The 17612-nt window shown below is 36.3% G+C and overlaps 1 protein-coding gene and 1 long non-coding RNA gene across 4 annotated transcripts in view; one reads left to right on the top strand and one right to left on the bottom strand.

Moving 5' to 3' along the window:
• LOC143235350 (uncharacterized) overlaps window positions 1-17612 on the bottom strand; it is a 281246-nt gene that overhangs the window by 18994 nt on the left and 244640 nt on the right. The window lies entirely within an intron of this gene.
• The window catches only part of LOC143234891 (proliferating cell nuclear antigen-like), a gene marked incomplete at its 5' end in the record, with an annotated part of 37095 nt that continues 19941 nt past the window's right edge, over window positions 459-17612 (top strand). Inside the window, 2 exons of the mRNA XM_076472583.1 lie at window positions 459-703; window positions 1729-1826. Coding sequence (XP_076328698.1) covers window positions 459-703; window positions 1729-1826 — 343 coding nt within the window. The remainder of the gene's footprint in view (window positions 704-1728; window positions 1827-17612) is intronic.

Here is a 17612-nt window from a genome sequence, read left to right as displayed (position 1 = left end):
GGCTATTTCAGTGATGACGAGAAAAACCCACTTGTAGAGAAAATTATATATGTAAAATGGCTGGTATGGATAGAGAAAGCACTATGTAAAGGAGCGAACAACGTTTCGACTTTCTTCGGTCATCGTCATTATTCGTATAATGTCAAAGATTAATGTTTTTATGATGTAAAACGCAATAATTTATTTATTATGGTTTCATGCATATTATGATACAATTTTAAATATAATTTTTGGTAGCCATTTATTGATAGGAGAAGAAACAAAAAATAAAATAAAAAACGTGAATGTAGATTGTTGTGGAGTCAAATCTGATATTTAGGGCTAAGTTTTTAGATCGAGTATTATGCATTCTTCAATTTTGCTTTATTGTACAGTGAGATAACTGCGAAGGGATGATTCATACAACGTTCTAAGAGTTTATGGATCGTTTCATAAGGAGAATAACTCAGTAAACAAATTTTCTCATCCTAAGTACACATAAAATATCTGAAGCACGTCTTGCTCAAGGTTCTCTACAAAAGAAGGTTTTAGAAGCTATCAAATACTTTTTCAACGAGGCGACATGGGACTTCTCACCCATAGGGATCAGCTTGCAAGCGATGGACAATTCTCACGTCAGTCTTGTCTCTGTAAATTTACGAAGTGATGGTTTCAACAAGCACCGCTATGACAGAAACATTTCTATGGGTATGAATCTTGGAAGGTAAAGTTAAACATGAAAGATAAAATTCGTTTTTACTTCTTGGAAATGTTTTATTTTATATCATTAAAGTGGATTAAATTTCATCGTTGATTTTTTTTAGAAATCTTATTAATTTGATTAACTGACTTTGAAATAAATTAACTGACGCGGTCAGCAGCTTAAATTAGGTTTTTATCTTACCTAATCTCAAATAATTGAAGTTTAAACATTACAGTTATAAAGAAGTTATTGATAACTTAATTCATAGTAAAATTATATTTAGATGATTTATAATATATTTTTTCACGTAGGGAATGAATTTTCGTATTTTGTAACATTTTACAGGGTAAATAAAAATTCAAAAAACGTCGTAAAGTAAAGTACATGCATCAATAAACTAATATTAAAATTTTAAAGAAAAATAAATACACGTGCACACACACATATATATATTTGTATACATCTGAAGTTCTCTATTAGTATATAGAAAGGTAACAGTTATAAATCCACTATATTATTTACGGTTGTATTTGAAATAAGCATATTAAAAAAAGACTCAATAAAACGTCGTTTATTACTATCAGTAAGAAATTTTATGTAAACTCTTATAAACTGTACAAACACCAATTCAGAAATACCTTTTAGAGCATAAACATAGTCAGAAAATTCATTTCTGAAGACTGCCATAGTAAAGGGTTACATCACTATGGACAGTTCACAATCGGTGATTACCTGTAGTTTACCTGGTGAACAAAATTACGGGATAATTTACCAAATTTTGATAATAATTAACACTCAGTAATACTCTTCAATAAGTTTTAGTATTTTACTAAAGGTAATTTTATGCCATGTTGTAAAATATTTCACAATTTTTTTTAGTGTTCCAAAAAATATTCTTCATAAGTAAGGGAATACTGTATACAAAAATAAAGGAATATAAATATTGTGACCTTTGTTCATTTCTTTTTTTTAATTGCGTTCTATAGATTGTTAGGTCTCCCTTGTTTTCGATTGCTAATTCTAACAACTGGTTTTTTTTTCTTTAGTATGTTTAAAATTCTGAAATGTGCAGCTAATATTGACATTATCACTGTCAAAGCCCAGGATGAAGCAGATTCCAATACCTTTTTCTTCGAAGTACCTAGTAAGTGCGAATGTTCATAATTAACAATTTTAGAAGTGAACTGTAAACATTCTACTTCTTGGAATTCAATTTAAAGAACATTTAAACAAAGCTGATGTGTCCTTGAAAACTTTTTTTTTTTAACTGAGAAAGGTAAAGATACTTTTAGCCGTAACGTTTTGATATTTGCGTTGTTTGTTTGTTTTTAAGACATTGTATAAACTAGTTTCTAGTACAGTGGTTCCCAACCAGGGGTGCGAGATAGCGTTCCACCGGGTGCTAGATAACATTTCAGTTGTTGTTGTTTTTTTTGTTTATATTAAGGGTACTGTCCTATATATTCAAAACTTACGTTTGATTTTTATTTCTTATTTTTCTTGTTACAGATGTAGCTTTTTACCTTGTTACGATAAACTATCGTTTCTACCGTCACCGACGCAGAGTGAAATCTTAATGTACAATTGTAAACAAACAACACACGAAATGTAAACGTAACCTAAATACTCGGCACAACAAATTAGGTTACGTTCGTCAACACTGTTTTAAAGTATCTGTTATTTATTTATGTTATGTATTCATATGATCGTGACTCCAGAAACTTCCAGAAGTATCCAGAATTAATCGATGACGTCATGTGACGTATTTTCGAGAATGTTCTAGAAAGTTTCGCAGACTATATAAATCCATGCATGATGCTATGGTAGTCAGTGAATTGTTGATTCTGTGTTCGTGCAAAAAAACTTCATTATATCAAAGAAAAGGAAATAGAATGATGATTATGTGAAATTTGGTTTCACTTGCATTGGAACAATTGAGGATCTGCAAAAAAAAGTGCATGCTTTGTGACGCTGTCCTTTCAAACGCAAATTTGAAGCCATCTAAGCTTGTATAGCCAGTGTGTAGTGCTCATTCTTGTTATCATTTCTCACTCAGAGTGAACGGCACTTCCTTCCAGTTTCTTCTCACCCATATGTAGTGTTCTTAATTGTAGTTATTTCTCATTCAGAGTGCAGGGCACTTCCAGTTTCTTCTTTTCCATTGTGTAGGGCTTTTTATTCTAGTCGTTTGTCACCCAGAGTGTAGGACAGTTCCTTTCTGTTTCTTGTCATCCAGTGTGTAGGAGTCTTTATTCTAGGTATTTCTCACTCGGAGTGTAGGACTCTTCCTTCCAGTTTCTTCTCTTCCAGTGTGTAGGGCTCTTTATTCTAGGCATTTTGTACTCGGGTGTAGGACAGTTCCTTCCAGTTTCTTTTCATCTAGTGTGTAGGGTTCTTTCTTATAGTTATTTCTCACTCTAAGTATAGCACACTTCCTTCCACTTTCTTCTGATCCAGTGTGTATGATTCTTTCTTGCAGTCATTTCTCACTCAGAGTATAGGACACTTCCTTCGAGTTTCTTCTCATCCAGTGTTTAAAGTTCTTTCTTGTAGTCATTTCTCACTCAGAATGTAAAGCACTTTGTTCCAGTTTCTTCTCATTCAGTGATGTAGGGTTCTTTCTTGTAGTCATTTCTTACTCAAAGTGTATTGCACTTCTTTCCAGTTACTTCTTATCCAGTGTGTAGTGCACTTTCTTTTAGTCATTTCTCACTCAGAGTGTAGGGCACTCCCTTCCAGTTCCTTCTCATCCAGTGGGTATGGTTATTTCTTTTAGTCATTTTTCACTTAGAGTATAGTGTACTTTCTTTCCACTTTCTTCTCATCCAGTGTGTAGGGGTCTTTTTTGTATTAATTTCGGAGTGTAGGACACTTCCTTCCACTTTCTTCTCATCCAATGTTTAGGATTCTTTCTTGTAGTCTTTTCTCACTCGGAGTGTAGGACTCATCCTTCCAGTTTCTTCTCATCCAGTATGTAGGGTTCTTTACTGTAGTTATTTCTCACTCAGAGTATAGGTCAGTTCATTCCAGTTTTTTTTTCATCCAGTGTGTAGGATTCTTTCTTGTGGTCATTTCTCACTCGGAGTGTAGGACACTTCCAGTTTCTTCTCATCCAGTATGTAGGGTTCTTTCTTGTAGTCATTTCTCATTGATAGTGTAGAACAGTTTCTTCCTGTTTCTTCTCATCGAGTGTGTATGGCTCTTTCTTGTAGTCTTTTCTCATTAGAGTATAGGATATTTCCTTCCACTTTCTTCTCATCCTGTGTGTGAGGTTCTTTTTTGTATTCATTTCGGAGTGTAGGACACTTCCTTCCAGTTTTTTCTCATCCAATGTGAAAAGCTCTTTATTCTAGGCATTTCTCACTCGGAGTTTAGGACAGTTCAGTACAGTTTCTTCTTATCCAGAGTGTAGGATTCTTTCTTGTAGTCATTTATCACTCAGAGTGTAGGGCACTTCCTTCCAATTTCTACTCATCCAGTGTGTGGTGCTCTTTGATGTAGTTATTTCTCACTCGGAGTATAGGTCTCTTCTTTCCAGTCTCTTCTCATCCAATATGTAGGGTTCTTTCTTGTAGTCATTTCTCACTCAGAATGTAGGGCACTCCCTCCAGTGACTTCTCATCCAGTGTGTAGTGCTCTTTTTCGTAGTAATTTCTCACTCAGAATGTAGGACTCTTCCTTCCAATTTTTTCTCATCCAGTGTGTAGTGCTCTTTCTTTTAGTCATTTCTTACTTATAGTGTAGGACACTTCCTTCTAGTTTCTTCTCATCCAGTGTGTAGGTTTCATTCTTGTAGTCATTTCTCACTCAGAGTGTAGGTCTCTTCCTTCCAGTCTCTTCTCATCCAGTATGTAGGGTTCTTTCTTGAAGTCATTTCTCACTTAGAGTGTAGGGCACTACCTCCCAGTTTCTTTTCTTCCAGTGTGTAGGACACTTTATTCCAGGCATTTCTCTCCAGGAGTGTAGGACAGTTCATTCCAATTTCTTCTCATCCAGTGAGTAAGGGTCTTTCTTGTAGTCATTTTTCACTCATAGTGCAGGGCACTTTCTTCCAGTTTCTTCTCATCCAGTGTGTAGTGCTCTTTCTCGTAGTTATTTCTCACTCATAGTGTAGGAAACTTTCAGTTTTTTCTCTTCCAGTGTGTAGAGCTCTTAATTTTGGGCGTTTCTCACCTAGAGTGTAGTACAGTTCCTTCCAGTTTCTTCTCATTCAGTGTGTAGAGCTCTTTATTCTAAACATTTCTGACTCGGAGTTTAGGACAGTTCTATCCAGTTTCTTCTCATCCAGTGTGAAGGGTTCTTTCTTGTAGTCATTTCTCACTCAGAGTGTAGGTCACTTCCTTTCAGTTTTTTCTCATCCAGTGTGTAGCGTTCTTTTTGGTAGTCATTTCTCACTCAGAGTGTAGGGCACAACCTCCAAGTTTCTTTTCTTCCAGTATGTAGGGCACTTTATTCCTGGCATTTCTCTCCAGGAGTGTAGGAAAGTTCATTCCAAATTCTTCTCATCCAGTGTGTAGGGTTCTTTCTTGTAGTCATTTCCCACTCAGCAGTGTTGGACACTTTGTTCCACTTTCTTCTCATCCAGTGTGTAGTGCACTTTCTTGTTGTCATTTCTTACTCAAAGTGTGGGGCACTCCCTTCCAGTTTCTTCTCATCCTTTGGGTACGGTTCTTATTTTTAGTCATCTCTCACACAGAGTGTAGGGCACTTTCTTTCCAGTTTCTTCTTATCCAGTGTGTAGGTTTCTTTCTTGTAGTTATATCTTACTCAGAGTGTAGGACACTTTCTTTCCATTTTCTTCTCATCCAGCTTATAGGGTTCTTTCTTGTAGTTATTTCTCACTTAGAGTGTAGGTCATTTTTTTCCAGTTTCTTCTCATCCAGTGTGTAGGGCTCTTTATTCTAGGCATTTTTCACTCGGAGATTAGGACAATTCCTTCCAGTTTCTTCTCATCCAGTTTGTAGTGCACTTTCTTTTAGTCATTTCTTTCTCATAGTGTAGGGCACTCCCTTCCAGTTTCTTCTCATCCAGTGTGTAGGGTTCGTTCTTGTAGTCATTTCTCACTCAGAATGTAGGGCACTTCCTTCTAGTTACTTCTCATCCAGTGTGTAGTGCTCTTTCTCGTAGTCATTTCTCACTCGGAGTACAGTGCACTTCTTTCCAGTTTCTTCTCATCCAGTGTGTAGTGCTTTTTCTTGTAGTTATTTCTCACTCAGAGTGTAGAGAACCTCCAGTTTCTTCTCTTGCAGTGTGTAGAGCTCTTTATTTTGGGCGTTTCTCATCCGAGTGTAGGACTGTTCCTTCCAGAGTCTTCTCATTCAATGTGTAGTGCTCTTTATTCTAAACATTTCTGACTCGGAGTTTAGAACAGTTCTATCCAGTTTCTTCTCTTCCAGTGTGTAGGGTTCTTTCTTGTAGTCATTTCTCACTCGGTGTGTAAAACACTTCCTTCCAGTTTCTTCTCATCCTGTGTGTAGGGTTCTTTTTTGTTGTCATTTCTCACTCAGAGTGTAGGTCACTTCCTTTCAGTTTTTTCTCATCCAGTGTGTAGGGTTCTTTTTTGTAGTCTTTTCTCACTCGGAGTGTAGGACACTACCTCCAAGTTTCTTTTATTCCAGTATGTAGGGCACTTTATTCTAGGCATTTCTCTCCAGGAGTGTGGGAGAGTTCATTCCAATTTCTTCTCATCCAGTATGTAGGGTTCTTTCTTGTAGTGATTTCCCACTCAGAGTGTAGAGCACTTCCTTCTAGTTTCTTCTCATCCAGTGTGTAGTGCACTTTCTTGTTGTTATTTCTTACTCAAAGTGTGGGGCACTCCCTTCCAGTTTCTTCTCATTTTTTGGGTATGGTTCTTTGTTTCTGTCATTTCTCACTCAGAGTGTAGGGCACTTTCTTTCCAGTTTCTTCTTATCCAGTTTGTAGGTTTCTTTCTTGTAGTTATTTCTTACTCAGAGTTTAGGATACTTTCTTTCCAGTTTCTTCTTATCCAGTGTGTAGGTTTTTTTTCTTGTAGTTATTTCTTACTCAGAGTGTAGGGCACTACCTTCCAGTTTCTTCTCATCCAGTGTGTAGTGCACTTTCTTTTAGTCATTTCTTACTCAGAGTGTTGGACACTTCGTTCTAGTTTCTTCTCATCTAGTGTGTTGGGCTGTTTATTCTAGGCATTATTCACTTGGAGATTAGGACAGTTCCTTCCAATTTCTTCTCATCCATTCATCCAGTGTGTAGTGCTCTTTCTTGTAGTCATTTCTCACTCAGAGTTTAGGACAGTTTCTTCCAGTTTTTCTCATCTAGATTTCAGGGCTCTTTATTCTAGGCAATTCTCACTTAGAGTGTAGGGCACTTTCTTTCCAGTTTCTTCTTATCCAGTGTGTAGGTTTCTTTCTTGTAGTTATTTCTTACTCAGAGTTTAGGATACTTTCTTTCCAGTTTCTTCTTATCCAGTGTGTAGGTTTTTTTTCTTGTAGTTATTTCTTACTCAGAGTGTAGGGCACTTCCTTCCAGTTTCTTCTCATCCAGTGTGTAGTGCACTTTCTTTTAGTCATTTCTTACTCAGAGTGTAGGGCACTCCCTTCCAGTTTCTTCTCATTCAGTGTGTTGTGTTCTTTCATGTTGTTATTTTTCACTCGGAGTGTTGGACACTTCGTTCTAGTTTCTTCTCATCCAGTGTGTTGGGCTGTTTATTCTAGGCATTATTCACTTGGAGATTAGGACAGTTCCTTCCAATTGCTTCTCATCCATTCATCCAGTGTGTAGTGCTCTTTCTTGTAGTCATTTCTCACTCAGAGTTTAGGACAGTTTCTTCCAGTTTTTCTCATCTAGATTTCAGGGCTCTTTATTCTAGGCAATTCTCACTCAGAGTGTAGGACACTTCCTTCCAGTTTCTTCTCATCTAGTGTGTAGGGTTCTTTTTTGTTTTTATTTCTCACTCAGTGTAGGACACTTTTTTTTCCAGTTATTTTTTACTTAAGAGTGTCGGACACTTCCATCTTTTGAATATCCACTAATAGTGTACGACTCTTATACTTAGAGTTCATGACACTTCAGTCCAATTGATTCGACATATCTTTCACTCTGAAATACTTCTAACATGGGATAATCAAAGAAATCTTTTTGAATTTATAAAAGTATAAATACTAATTTTTTGAAGTATTTTGACCTGCCCAAAATCTGGATATTTCTTGTTCATAACTGAGGTGAGAAAGCTTTGTAATTTCTAGCCATCGTTATTTTCTCAATCTGTTATTTTTTGTATATATGTGAGTAGCACGATTTCTAAGTGTGCCACAATTAGTAAAATTACAGCGGACATGAAAAATATAATAAACTTAGTGGTTTGCGGTAAGTAAATGGAACTAGCACTACCGTAATATCACAAACACAAAGATGATAAACTTTTCGAGTGGTAGCGATTTTTCCATTTGCCGAGAGTAGACCAAAATTATACGACGAACGCGAAAAAACTGAAAACTCCATTTGCTCTAGAACAGTGGTACCCAACCTTCTTTACGCTCTGCACCCGTAAAAAAGTTTATGTTCTCGCACCGCTCACAGTAATTATTTATTTGAGAATAAAGTTGAATGTGGTCAAAACAAATGTTATTTCTCAACCCCTGGAACGCTATCTCGCACAACTGGTTGGGAACCACTGCTATCGAACTTGTTTTATAATCTCTTAGTTTTCTGTGAACTGGTTTCTAAGGTTTTACTCTTAGCAACATGACGTGTCTACAATATCAGATAGATAATTGTTGTTGTAAGAAACTGGGTAATTGTTGCATTTTTGTATTTTAATGCTGTGATAAAGGTAAAAAAAAAACGACTTTTACCTTCCAGATAAATATAAAAGAATATATTTTTATTTAAACCATGTTTCGCCTTTGCGACTTCTTCGGCGTTAATATACGTAATTGACGTATTAAAATATTCGTTAAATTATAAAACTGTTTGTTATGTTCTGTTTGCCGAGCCTTCCGTGACGTGTTTAACAATGTATAAAATACTATTATGCAGGGTGTTCAGAAAGTTATTGTGCAGTTTTGTAAGCACCGATAACTGCTTTCATTTGGTCGATTTCAAGCCAGCAACTGATAGCGGTGTTTAGAAACAAAATAAGAAGGATCCAGGCCTGTATTGATGTCAACGGGGGTCAATTTCAACATTGTTTATAATTGTCATTCATATTTCCCTCCTGTATTCTATATTGAAACATGTCTCTTAATAAATATATAAGTGCACTGTGACTTTTCGAACACCCTGTAGTATAGTTATAATACACATTACGTAGCTATACAAACACGTCACATATATTACTCTAATTAATATACAATAAATATTACCCGTTTCTTTTGACCATTCGTTAATTGAGAACAGATATAAAATCTGTTACACCAAAAGCCGCATCGTTGATTTTAGTTTTTAACGAATCCAAATCGAACGTCGAAGCTAACAAATCGCGTTCTTTTTTTTCCTTTTTCTTTAAAATAGTTTTAGTATGTAGTTAAGTACCGGTTGGGCCTGGCATGGCCAGGTGGGTTAAGGCGTTCGACACGTAATCTAAGGGTCTCAGGTTCGAATTCCTCTCGCACCAAACATACTCGTCCTTTCAGCCGTGGGGGCGTTATAAAGTTGTGGTCAATCCCACTATTCGTTGGTAAAAGAGTAGCTCAAGAGTTGGCGGTGGGTGGTGATAATTAGCTGCCTTACCTCTAGTCTTACACTGCTAAATTAGGGATAGCTAGCGCAGATAGGCCTTGTGTAGCTTTGCGCTCAATTCAAAAACAAAGAAAACAAAAACAAGTACCTGTTGTTAGCGTTCACAGCCTAGGGGAGGGTGAAAGGAATTTTAAATAATCCAAAAATGGAGGCAATTTTAATAAAATAATAAATAGTAATTTATGAGCGAAATGAAAGGTAATAAATATTTTTCTCTAGACTGAATCGTCAATATTTGGTATATAAGTGATTGTCTCGGTTAAAATTTCAATGAGTTTGTTTGTTTGTTTTGAATTTCGCCTAAAGCTACTCAAGAGCAATCTGCGCTAGCCGTCCGTAATTTAGAAGTGTTAAACTAGAGGGAAGCAGCTAGTTATAATCACCCATCGCCAACTCTTGGGCTACTCTTTTACCAACGAATAGTGGGATTGATCGTAATTTTACAACGCCCCGGCATGGCCAGTAGGGTTCGACTCGTAATCTGAGGGTCTCGGGTTCGAATCCTCCATCGCACCAAACATGCTCGCCCTTTCAGCCGTCCGTAATTTAGAAGTGTTAAACTAGAGGGAAGCAGCTAGTTATAATCACCCATCGCCAACTCTTGGGCTACTCTTTTACCAACGAATAGTGGGATTGATCGTAGTTTTACAACGCCCCGACGGCTGAAAGGGCGAGCATGTTTGGTGCGATGGAGGATTCGAACCCGAGACCCTCAGATTACGAGTCGAACCCTACTGGCCATGCCGGGCCTAAAAATAAGTTTTTGTTCCGAAAATGTACCTGCACCTACTATCGAAATGCGCATGCGTACAAACCAACGTGAGTATATTTCATCACACAAATAAGACAGCAATGTGTTAAAAACTTATTGCTCGACAACCTAACGTTAGATATTTGAAAAACTTTTATATATTTATTTCTTGCTAATTTTAAGTAGAGTAAAGTTTAACAATAACTAAACAAAAGTGAAAATGTATCCAAGTTAGTGTTAATTTTTTTCTTTATCGAATATAGGTGCACTTAGTAAAGACCTGATTTGTGTTAAGCCTAACATCAGTGGACTTGCAGACTTCGGCGTCTCCGATTAGAATTGTTTTCGGTTATACTAGAAATCATCTGTTTCAAGAAGGATTATTGTCGTGAAAACACCAATTTGACCGTAAATGTTTAGAGGATGTTTGCTGTTATATATATTCATGTTTTACAGTTATCAGTTTACGTACATTTGATGTAGCAAAATATTGTTATATTTGAAATCTATTACTTTCCTGATTAATTTTATTTCATGTTCTTAAAAGTATATTAGTTTATATTTATAAATGATTTTGTAAAGTGTGAAGGCGTCTGGTTATCCTAAAAATGAGTGAAGAAAGTCGAAACGTTGTTCTGTGCTTTATTAGTAAAAGTTTTAATACCCATACCAGCCGGTCTTAGATACATTACTGGAAATATTTTTAGCGGTCCGATTCACTCAGACAAGGTCATGTTATATTACAACAATTCAAGTAACTGGTTAACATTTATACTTTAATAAATACTGAGCTGATTGCTAAGTTTATGTAGACCGATAAAGTCTCTAGTAACTCTATATAGCTTAAGAACCTAAACACAGACTCCTGTTTCTTGTTAAATAAATTGGCCGTTTTCAATTAGGCCTACTTTGGTCATTTTTAAATACGCCCACAAGATACATTCCTTTATCATGAGATTACTAAACTCATCACATAGCTTGAAGTGTATCTGAAGGTGATATGATGATAATGGATAATTATTACCCAAATCAGAATAACTTTTTTTAGTATTGACCAAAATTATGAAAATATAAGACGTTTGTGGTCCTATCTTCTACGAAAACTAAAACTATCTTGATTTAACATGTGCATGTGTGTGTAAATACATATATATTAGTTTGTTATAACACAAAAGCAAATTAAACAAAAAAACGCTCTATCAACTGAAAAAGAACCAAAGGTACAAGTTATAATGTGGGATTATAAAATGTACCCTAGGTTTTAGAGGTGACTCCGAAATAGGACCCACATTGCGATGGGGATACACCTTCTACCAGTCTTAACCTCTATTCGGTAGTCTTGCATAAGAAATAAAGAGTAGCAATAGATATAGAATTAGAAATAAAAATTAGGAGGGCGAGATGTGGGTGCTCAAGTAAAATTAGGTTGTACCACTTTTGGGGCAGTAGGTAAGATGAAAACTTTAATCTTGTTGTTAGCTTGCCAGCCATCAATATGGTAGAAGGACATAACCAAATTCACTATTTCTCAATCTATAAATGAAATCTTCTTACTTCTTCGAGCACGTGATGATAATTAGGCACGCTTCGGTTCTGGTTATTGTTTATTTGATAAGCTTTTAAAAAACTTGTAAAACGTGGAAGTAATTTAAATGAAAAATTTCTCATGAACAGAGTACTTACTGTAATAAGTTGATCATCAAGTCCTTTCGTTCCACGAAGCTTTTATTCTCTTTCCCTTCTATCGTTGTCTACACTTATCTCCAAATTAAACACATCAGCATTATATTTGCGTTGAGTTGTCTACGAACACCCTTATCTTTTAGTTACTGATTCTTATATTAATCTTGATAAAACTGAAAGCAAAATTCACATGCGGAAGAACACACTATGGAGGTGTGATACACAATGCCCTTAGCAACATCAGATTTCACAGCGCTTAAAATAGTCGTGAAGAGGTATCATTTCACAATAACATCAATAACAGAATCTTTGGCATCGCATGATTTCAACATAGCTTAAGATGTCACTCAAATAGTCCTTAAATAATGTGTGTAGTTACAAAATACACACGTATGAGATAAATGCACCCTCATTTCTTTCGTCTTTAGTTATCTGTGTTAAGTGACCGTGAAACAAAGTATTTAGGTCTAGTAGAATGATTCAATTGAAAATCAGTCTCTGAACGCCACAACAGAGTATGGTATGTATCACACAACCCGCAACAACTGGTGATCATACGCAATATTTCTCAACGCTACAACAGTCTCTTGTACGGGATATATAACCCACATGTAGTAGTGATCCCAGACAATGTTTCTTTAGGTTACAACGGTGTGTGGTGTGTATAATACAACTCATTCCTATTAGTTGTCACGAACAATATTTCTTTAGGTCGTAACAGTATGTAGTACCTGTTCTGCCTCTGCTGGTGGAATTTTGAAATATTCCTCGTATATCATAAAACATTCACTGTATTAAAACGCATCTTTCATGTTAAGAATAAAACAATGCTGCAAATCAATTTAGTGCTGTTACTTTAGAGAAATTTAATGAGTTTTTAATTTTTCAATTTATATTAAGAATTTCAAAAAATATATCCTATTCCATTGACAATATATTGAAAATTGAGATTTGTTACAACTACTTACGTGTAAACGTGTCTCTCATTTGTGTGATATCTTGGGTTCGAATCCATCCTAGTCTTTTTTTGGGAGTTATAAAATACAAAACTTATAAAAACGAAAAATCTCAAAATTTGTTCGTTTTAGAGCAAAGCCACTTTGAGCTATATCTGCTGTGTTCGAGCGTGGAATCGAATCCCGAATTTTAGCGTTTAAGTTCGGGAACTTGCTGACTTCCCATCGGAGGACATCACAAAATGTTTAATTTCATATAACATCTTAATGTGTTTTATTTATTCAGACCAACAGTTTATTTTTTAAACAAAGAAAAAATATACATTATCCTCCTAGCGGTAGCAGAGTGAAATAACTTAAATAAGTATAATTAATTTGGTTTGAGATTTGTTCCACCAGTGTAACAATTAATAAAAACTACAATATTATAAGGTAGTTGAGCCATAAGTCTGAGAACTTAAAACTTTAAAAATCTGTTTCTGTAAAGTGGGAGATAAAGATTCCTGACTGCATGTGGTTGTAATAAGTGGTTTGAATTGTTTTGAATTTCGAGCAAAACTACTCGAGGACTATCTGCGCTAGCCGTTCCTATTTTAGCAGTGTAAGACTAGAGCAGGGGTCACCAAACTACGGCTCGCGGGCCAGATACGGCCCTCGAGGTCATTTTGTCCGGCCCGACAGCAGCTAGCCGCTTGGAAATAAAAAGTGACATTTCATCAAATGTCTGACTATCATAACAAAATAAATTACACCGATGGTCGTTTTAAGCTGGCAAACACAAGACGTTATGATAAAAAGAAACAAGGCTGTCACGTGTATTTTTAACCATTAGAAAAATTCTTCTTTTGTCCTTGCTGCCCTTTTATTCATATCGAGGCACGTATCTATGAAAGCATTAGGATTTTGAAAACAAGTACAGACTTAACCCTCGTCCTATCGACTCGTCTTGTAAATTCAGCGGCCTGGGATTACCGCTTCAGCAAGCTCATTTCTCTAAGTAGTCGGGTTATGCGCTTTTCGCAACTCGTTCTCAGGTAAGTGTCGTGGCAAACGTACGTTTCAATATATTTTGTTTGTGCGTTTTTGGACCAGTACAATACTTTTCTCACAGCGTTCTGTGTTTTTCATTTTCAGATCCTGTTTTATTTTCACTCATCGTTATGGCTGCTTTTAAAAGTAAAAAAGTGGACTCTAAGTGTCGTGCTTTCAATGAAGAATGGGGAGAAAAGTACTTCTTTGTGGAAACAAAAAACCAGAAAGCAACTTGTGTGATATGTACCGAAAGTGTTGCCGTTTTGAAAGAGTACACTCTTCGACGTCACTATGAAACAAAACATCTGTCAACATATTTGAAATTTTCAGGAAAGTTCCGTTCTGAGAAATTTGAATCCATGAAACGTGTGTTTGAATCTCAAAAGAATCTCTTCACGAGAATGTTTGCCGAAAATGAATCTGTCACTCGTACAAGTTACAAAATAGTGCATGGGATGGCATAGCGAGGAAAACCTTTCACTGACGGCAGCTTCATCAAAGAATGTACGATGGAAGCAGCAAATGAGCTGTGTCCTGAAAAAGCCAATTTCTTTGAAAGTATCAACCTTTCAGCAACTTCAGTTGTACGGAGAGCAGAAGAACTTGGAGAGAACATCGCATTACAGATACGTCAAAAAGCTAGAAACTTCCTATGACATTCTCTGGCACAGGATAAGTCTATTGATCTCTCGAGTACGTCACAACTTCCCGTGTTCATTCGTGGAGTTAATTTGGACTTTCAGATCACGGAAGAGTTGGCATCAGTTTGCAGCATGCATAGAAGAACAACTGGAGAAGACATTTACATGGAAGTGCATAAAATTTGCAAGACTATAACCTTTAGTGGAATCAGCTTAGAGGTGTAACAATAGACGGAGGAAAAAACATGGCTGGAGTAAAGAAGGGTCTGGTGGGGCTGATCAGGAAACAGTTGGAAGATCTTCAACTCCCAAGCGCTCTGTTCATACACTGCATCATACATCAACAAGCACTCTGTGGAAAAGACTTAGATATTTCTTGCGTACTGAAACCAGTCATTTCTGCAGTGAACTTCATTCGGGGTCATGCACTTAATCATCGCCAGTTCAAGGCGTTTCTTGAAGAAATTGATTAGGATTTCTGTGACTTACCTAATCACACAGCGGTGAGGTGGCTCAGCTGCGGTAAAGTCTTGTCTCGTTTTTATAAGCTGAGAAGAGAAATATATATATTTCTTATCGATAAATATAGAGTCGATCCACTTCTGTCGGATCCAACGTGGTTCTCAAAGTTGTAATTTTTGGTTGACATCACATCCCACATAAATGAATTGAACTTGAAACTTCAGGGGAAGAATAACCTTGTCTGTGATCTCCATAGAATCATTAAAGGATTTCAGAGAAAGCTGTCATTGTTTGAAGCACGTTTGGAAGGAGGAAACCTCTCACATCAGTGTTTCATTTAGTTTCATGCTGGAATCACAAAAGATGTCAACCAGGAATTTCAGTAAAAGATTATTGGTGATTTAAATAAGCATTTTTAGAGAGATTTTCGGATCTTAACAGAATCATTTTAATTGTGTCATTGATGACGTGCCAGTGGAACTTCAGCTGGAGGTCATCGATTTGCAAAGAAATGACTTCTTGAAAGCAAAACACAGAGAGAGGGCAACTTATTGAATTTCACAGCTGCATACCTGAAGATGATTTTCCAAAGCTGAAGCAGTTCGCATCTGGTATGTCATCAGTGTTCGGAACAACTTATGTCTGTGAAGAAGCAGTTTCAAAAATTAAGTATGTAAAGTCGATCAAGGTTGACTGATGAACATTTGAAAGCAATTCTAATGATTGGATGCAGCAATTCAAAACCGAACATTGAAGATATTTTGAAAGCCAAACGCCAATTTCATAAATCGCACTAACGTTTTTGGGGCTTAGTTAAATTCAGATATGTACTCACTATGTGCGATGTGACAATTGTTTTTGCTAATGTCACCTTCTTCGATAACCTTTTAGTAAATAAAAATGTTGGTTGTATTTCTGTTTGTTTTTTATTATGTGTGTATTGCATGCTACTCCCACATGGCTAATGTGGCATCCTAAACTTAGTGTTAAGTCTTTTACAGAGAACTTTCGTTCTGGCTTATGAGTATTGAACATAATGATCATGCGGCCCGCGCTTCTCATTCCCCAAGTAATGTGGCCCCCTGTGAAAAAAGTTTGGTGACCCCTGAACTACCCACCCACCGCCAACTCTTGCGCTACTCTTTTACCAACAAATAGTGGGAATGACCATCACATTATAACGCCCCCACGGCTGAAAGGGCGAACATGTTTGGTGCGATGGGGATTCGGACCTGCCACCCTCAGTTTACGACTCGAACGCCTTAATCCATCTGACCATGCCGGGCCCATGGTAAGTGACGACGTTCATTGTTCAGAAAACAGCAGCACACACGGAGTTTTTGTCCTTGATTTAAAAAAAATATATCAATTTCTATTCCTTCTTCGTTAAACTCAGTTTAAATTCAGTATTTCTACGTAATTGTTCGAGTCAGAGCTAAGTTTTATGTTAATCTTGGTTAAGTAATAAAGTGGTTTTATGTCACAGTGAAGACTACAGGAGATAGGAGACTATTATAAAGAAATTTCAGAAATCTGTAATGTCGTGAATGTCAATATGTTGGATAATGAGAGATGACTTCGAAACATGAAGTATCAAACTAGCTATGATGAGAGTTTGTTTTTGAATTTCACGCAATGCTACACGAGGGCTATATGTGCTAGCCCTCCCTAATTTAGCAGTGTAAGACTAGAGGGAAGGCAGCTAGTCATCACTACCCATCGCCAACTCTTGGGCTACTCTTCTACCAACGAATAGTGGGATTAACTATCACATTATAACGTCCCCACGGCTGAAAGGGCGAGCATGTTTGGTGCGATGGGGATTCGGACCCGCGACCCTCAGACTACGATTCGAACACCTTAACCCACCTGGCCATGTCGGGCCCGTGATGAGAGACACTTTTTGTTTAGTTTTAATAAGAGTAGTGAGACGAAAAGAGGAACACGAAAGGAATTTTCTTAACATAAAGTAACTTGGCCAGTGACAAAATTACGAGACATTTCTTTTGGCCAAAAATTAGTTAAGAGGTTTCCCGGTTTTGTAAAACTTTTCATATCTATCAGTTGGTCAGAAAATCCACATTGCTCCTTTAAAACCTGTCCCGACTTTCGAAAAACATCTAAATCATGTGATTATTGACTACGTTAGTCCAATAAGATAACATTTGTGTTTAAGCACATTTACGTGCTCATATGGTTATTTTTATTAATTGTCTTGATATTTGAAAATGTACAATTCTTTCACAATGTATTGTATTTGACATAAATATATATATATATATGTATATTAGGTTAAAACTGTCTAACGCCAATTTTTAAATATCTAAGGAGGAAGGTGTAACAGATTCATCATTGTACGTTTATTTTAATACCCGCACTTGTTTCAGTATATTAAATAGCCTGTAACCCTGTACTTCAACGAAATTTTTGTTATCAAAATCATCTACATTTAAACATATGTTCAGTTATTCCTTTTATATCAAAATTTTATGTTCCTAACAGCACTTTAAAGTTATCAGTTCTATTTATTATACTTCTAGCATTACAATACTACAATTAAGCCTATCCTTGTAAGTTTTATATCATTTTTTTATGTTGAAGTTTTCTCAGAGTCTTATTCTTTTTGTTTTTTTTTCATTTAGTTTATCATGGCTATCTTCATGGTCTAGTTTTTCCCTTACATATAAGCT

The sequence above is a fragment of the Tachypleus tridentatus genome, chromosome 12 (assembly GCF_004210375.1).
Source record: "Tachypleus tridentatus isolate NWPU-2018 chromosome 12, ASM421037v1, whole genome shotgun sequence".
NCBI classification, from domain to species: domain Eukaryota; kingdom Metazoa; phylum Arthropoda; class Merostomata; order Xiphosura; family Limulidae; genus Tachypleus; species Tachypleus tridentatus.
Note: the sequence above shows the minus strand (reverse complement) of the source record. Positions and strands in the feature narration are given on the sequence as shown.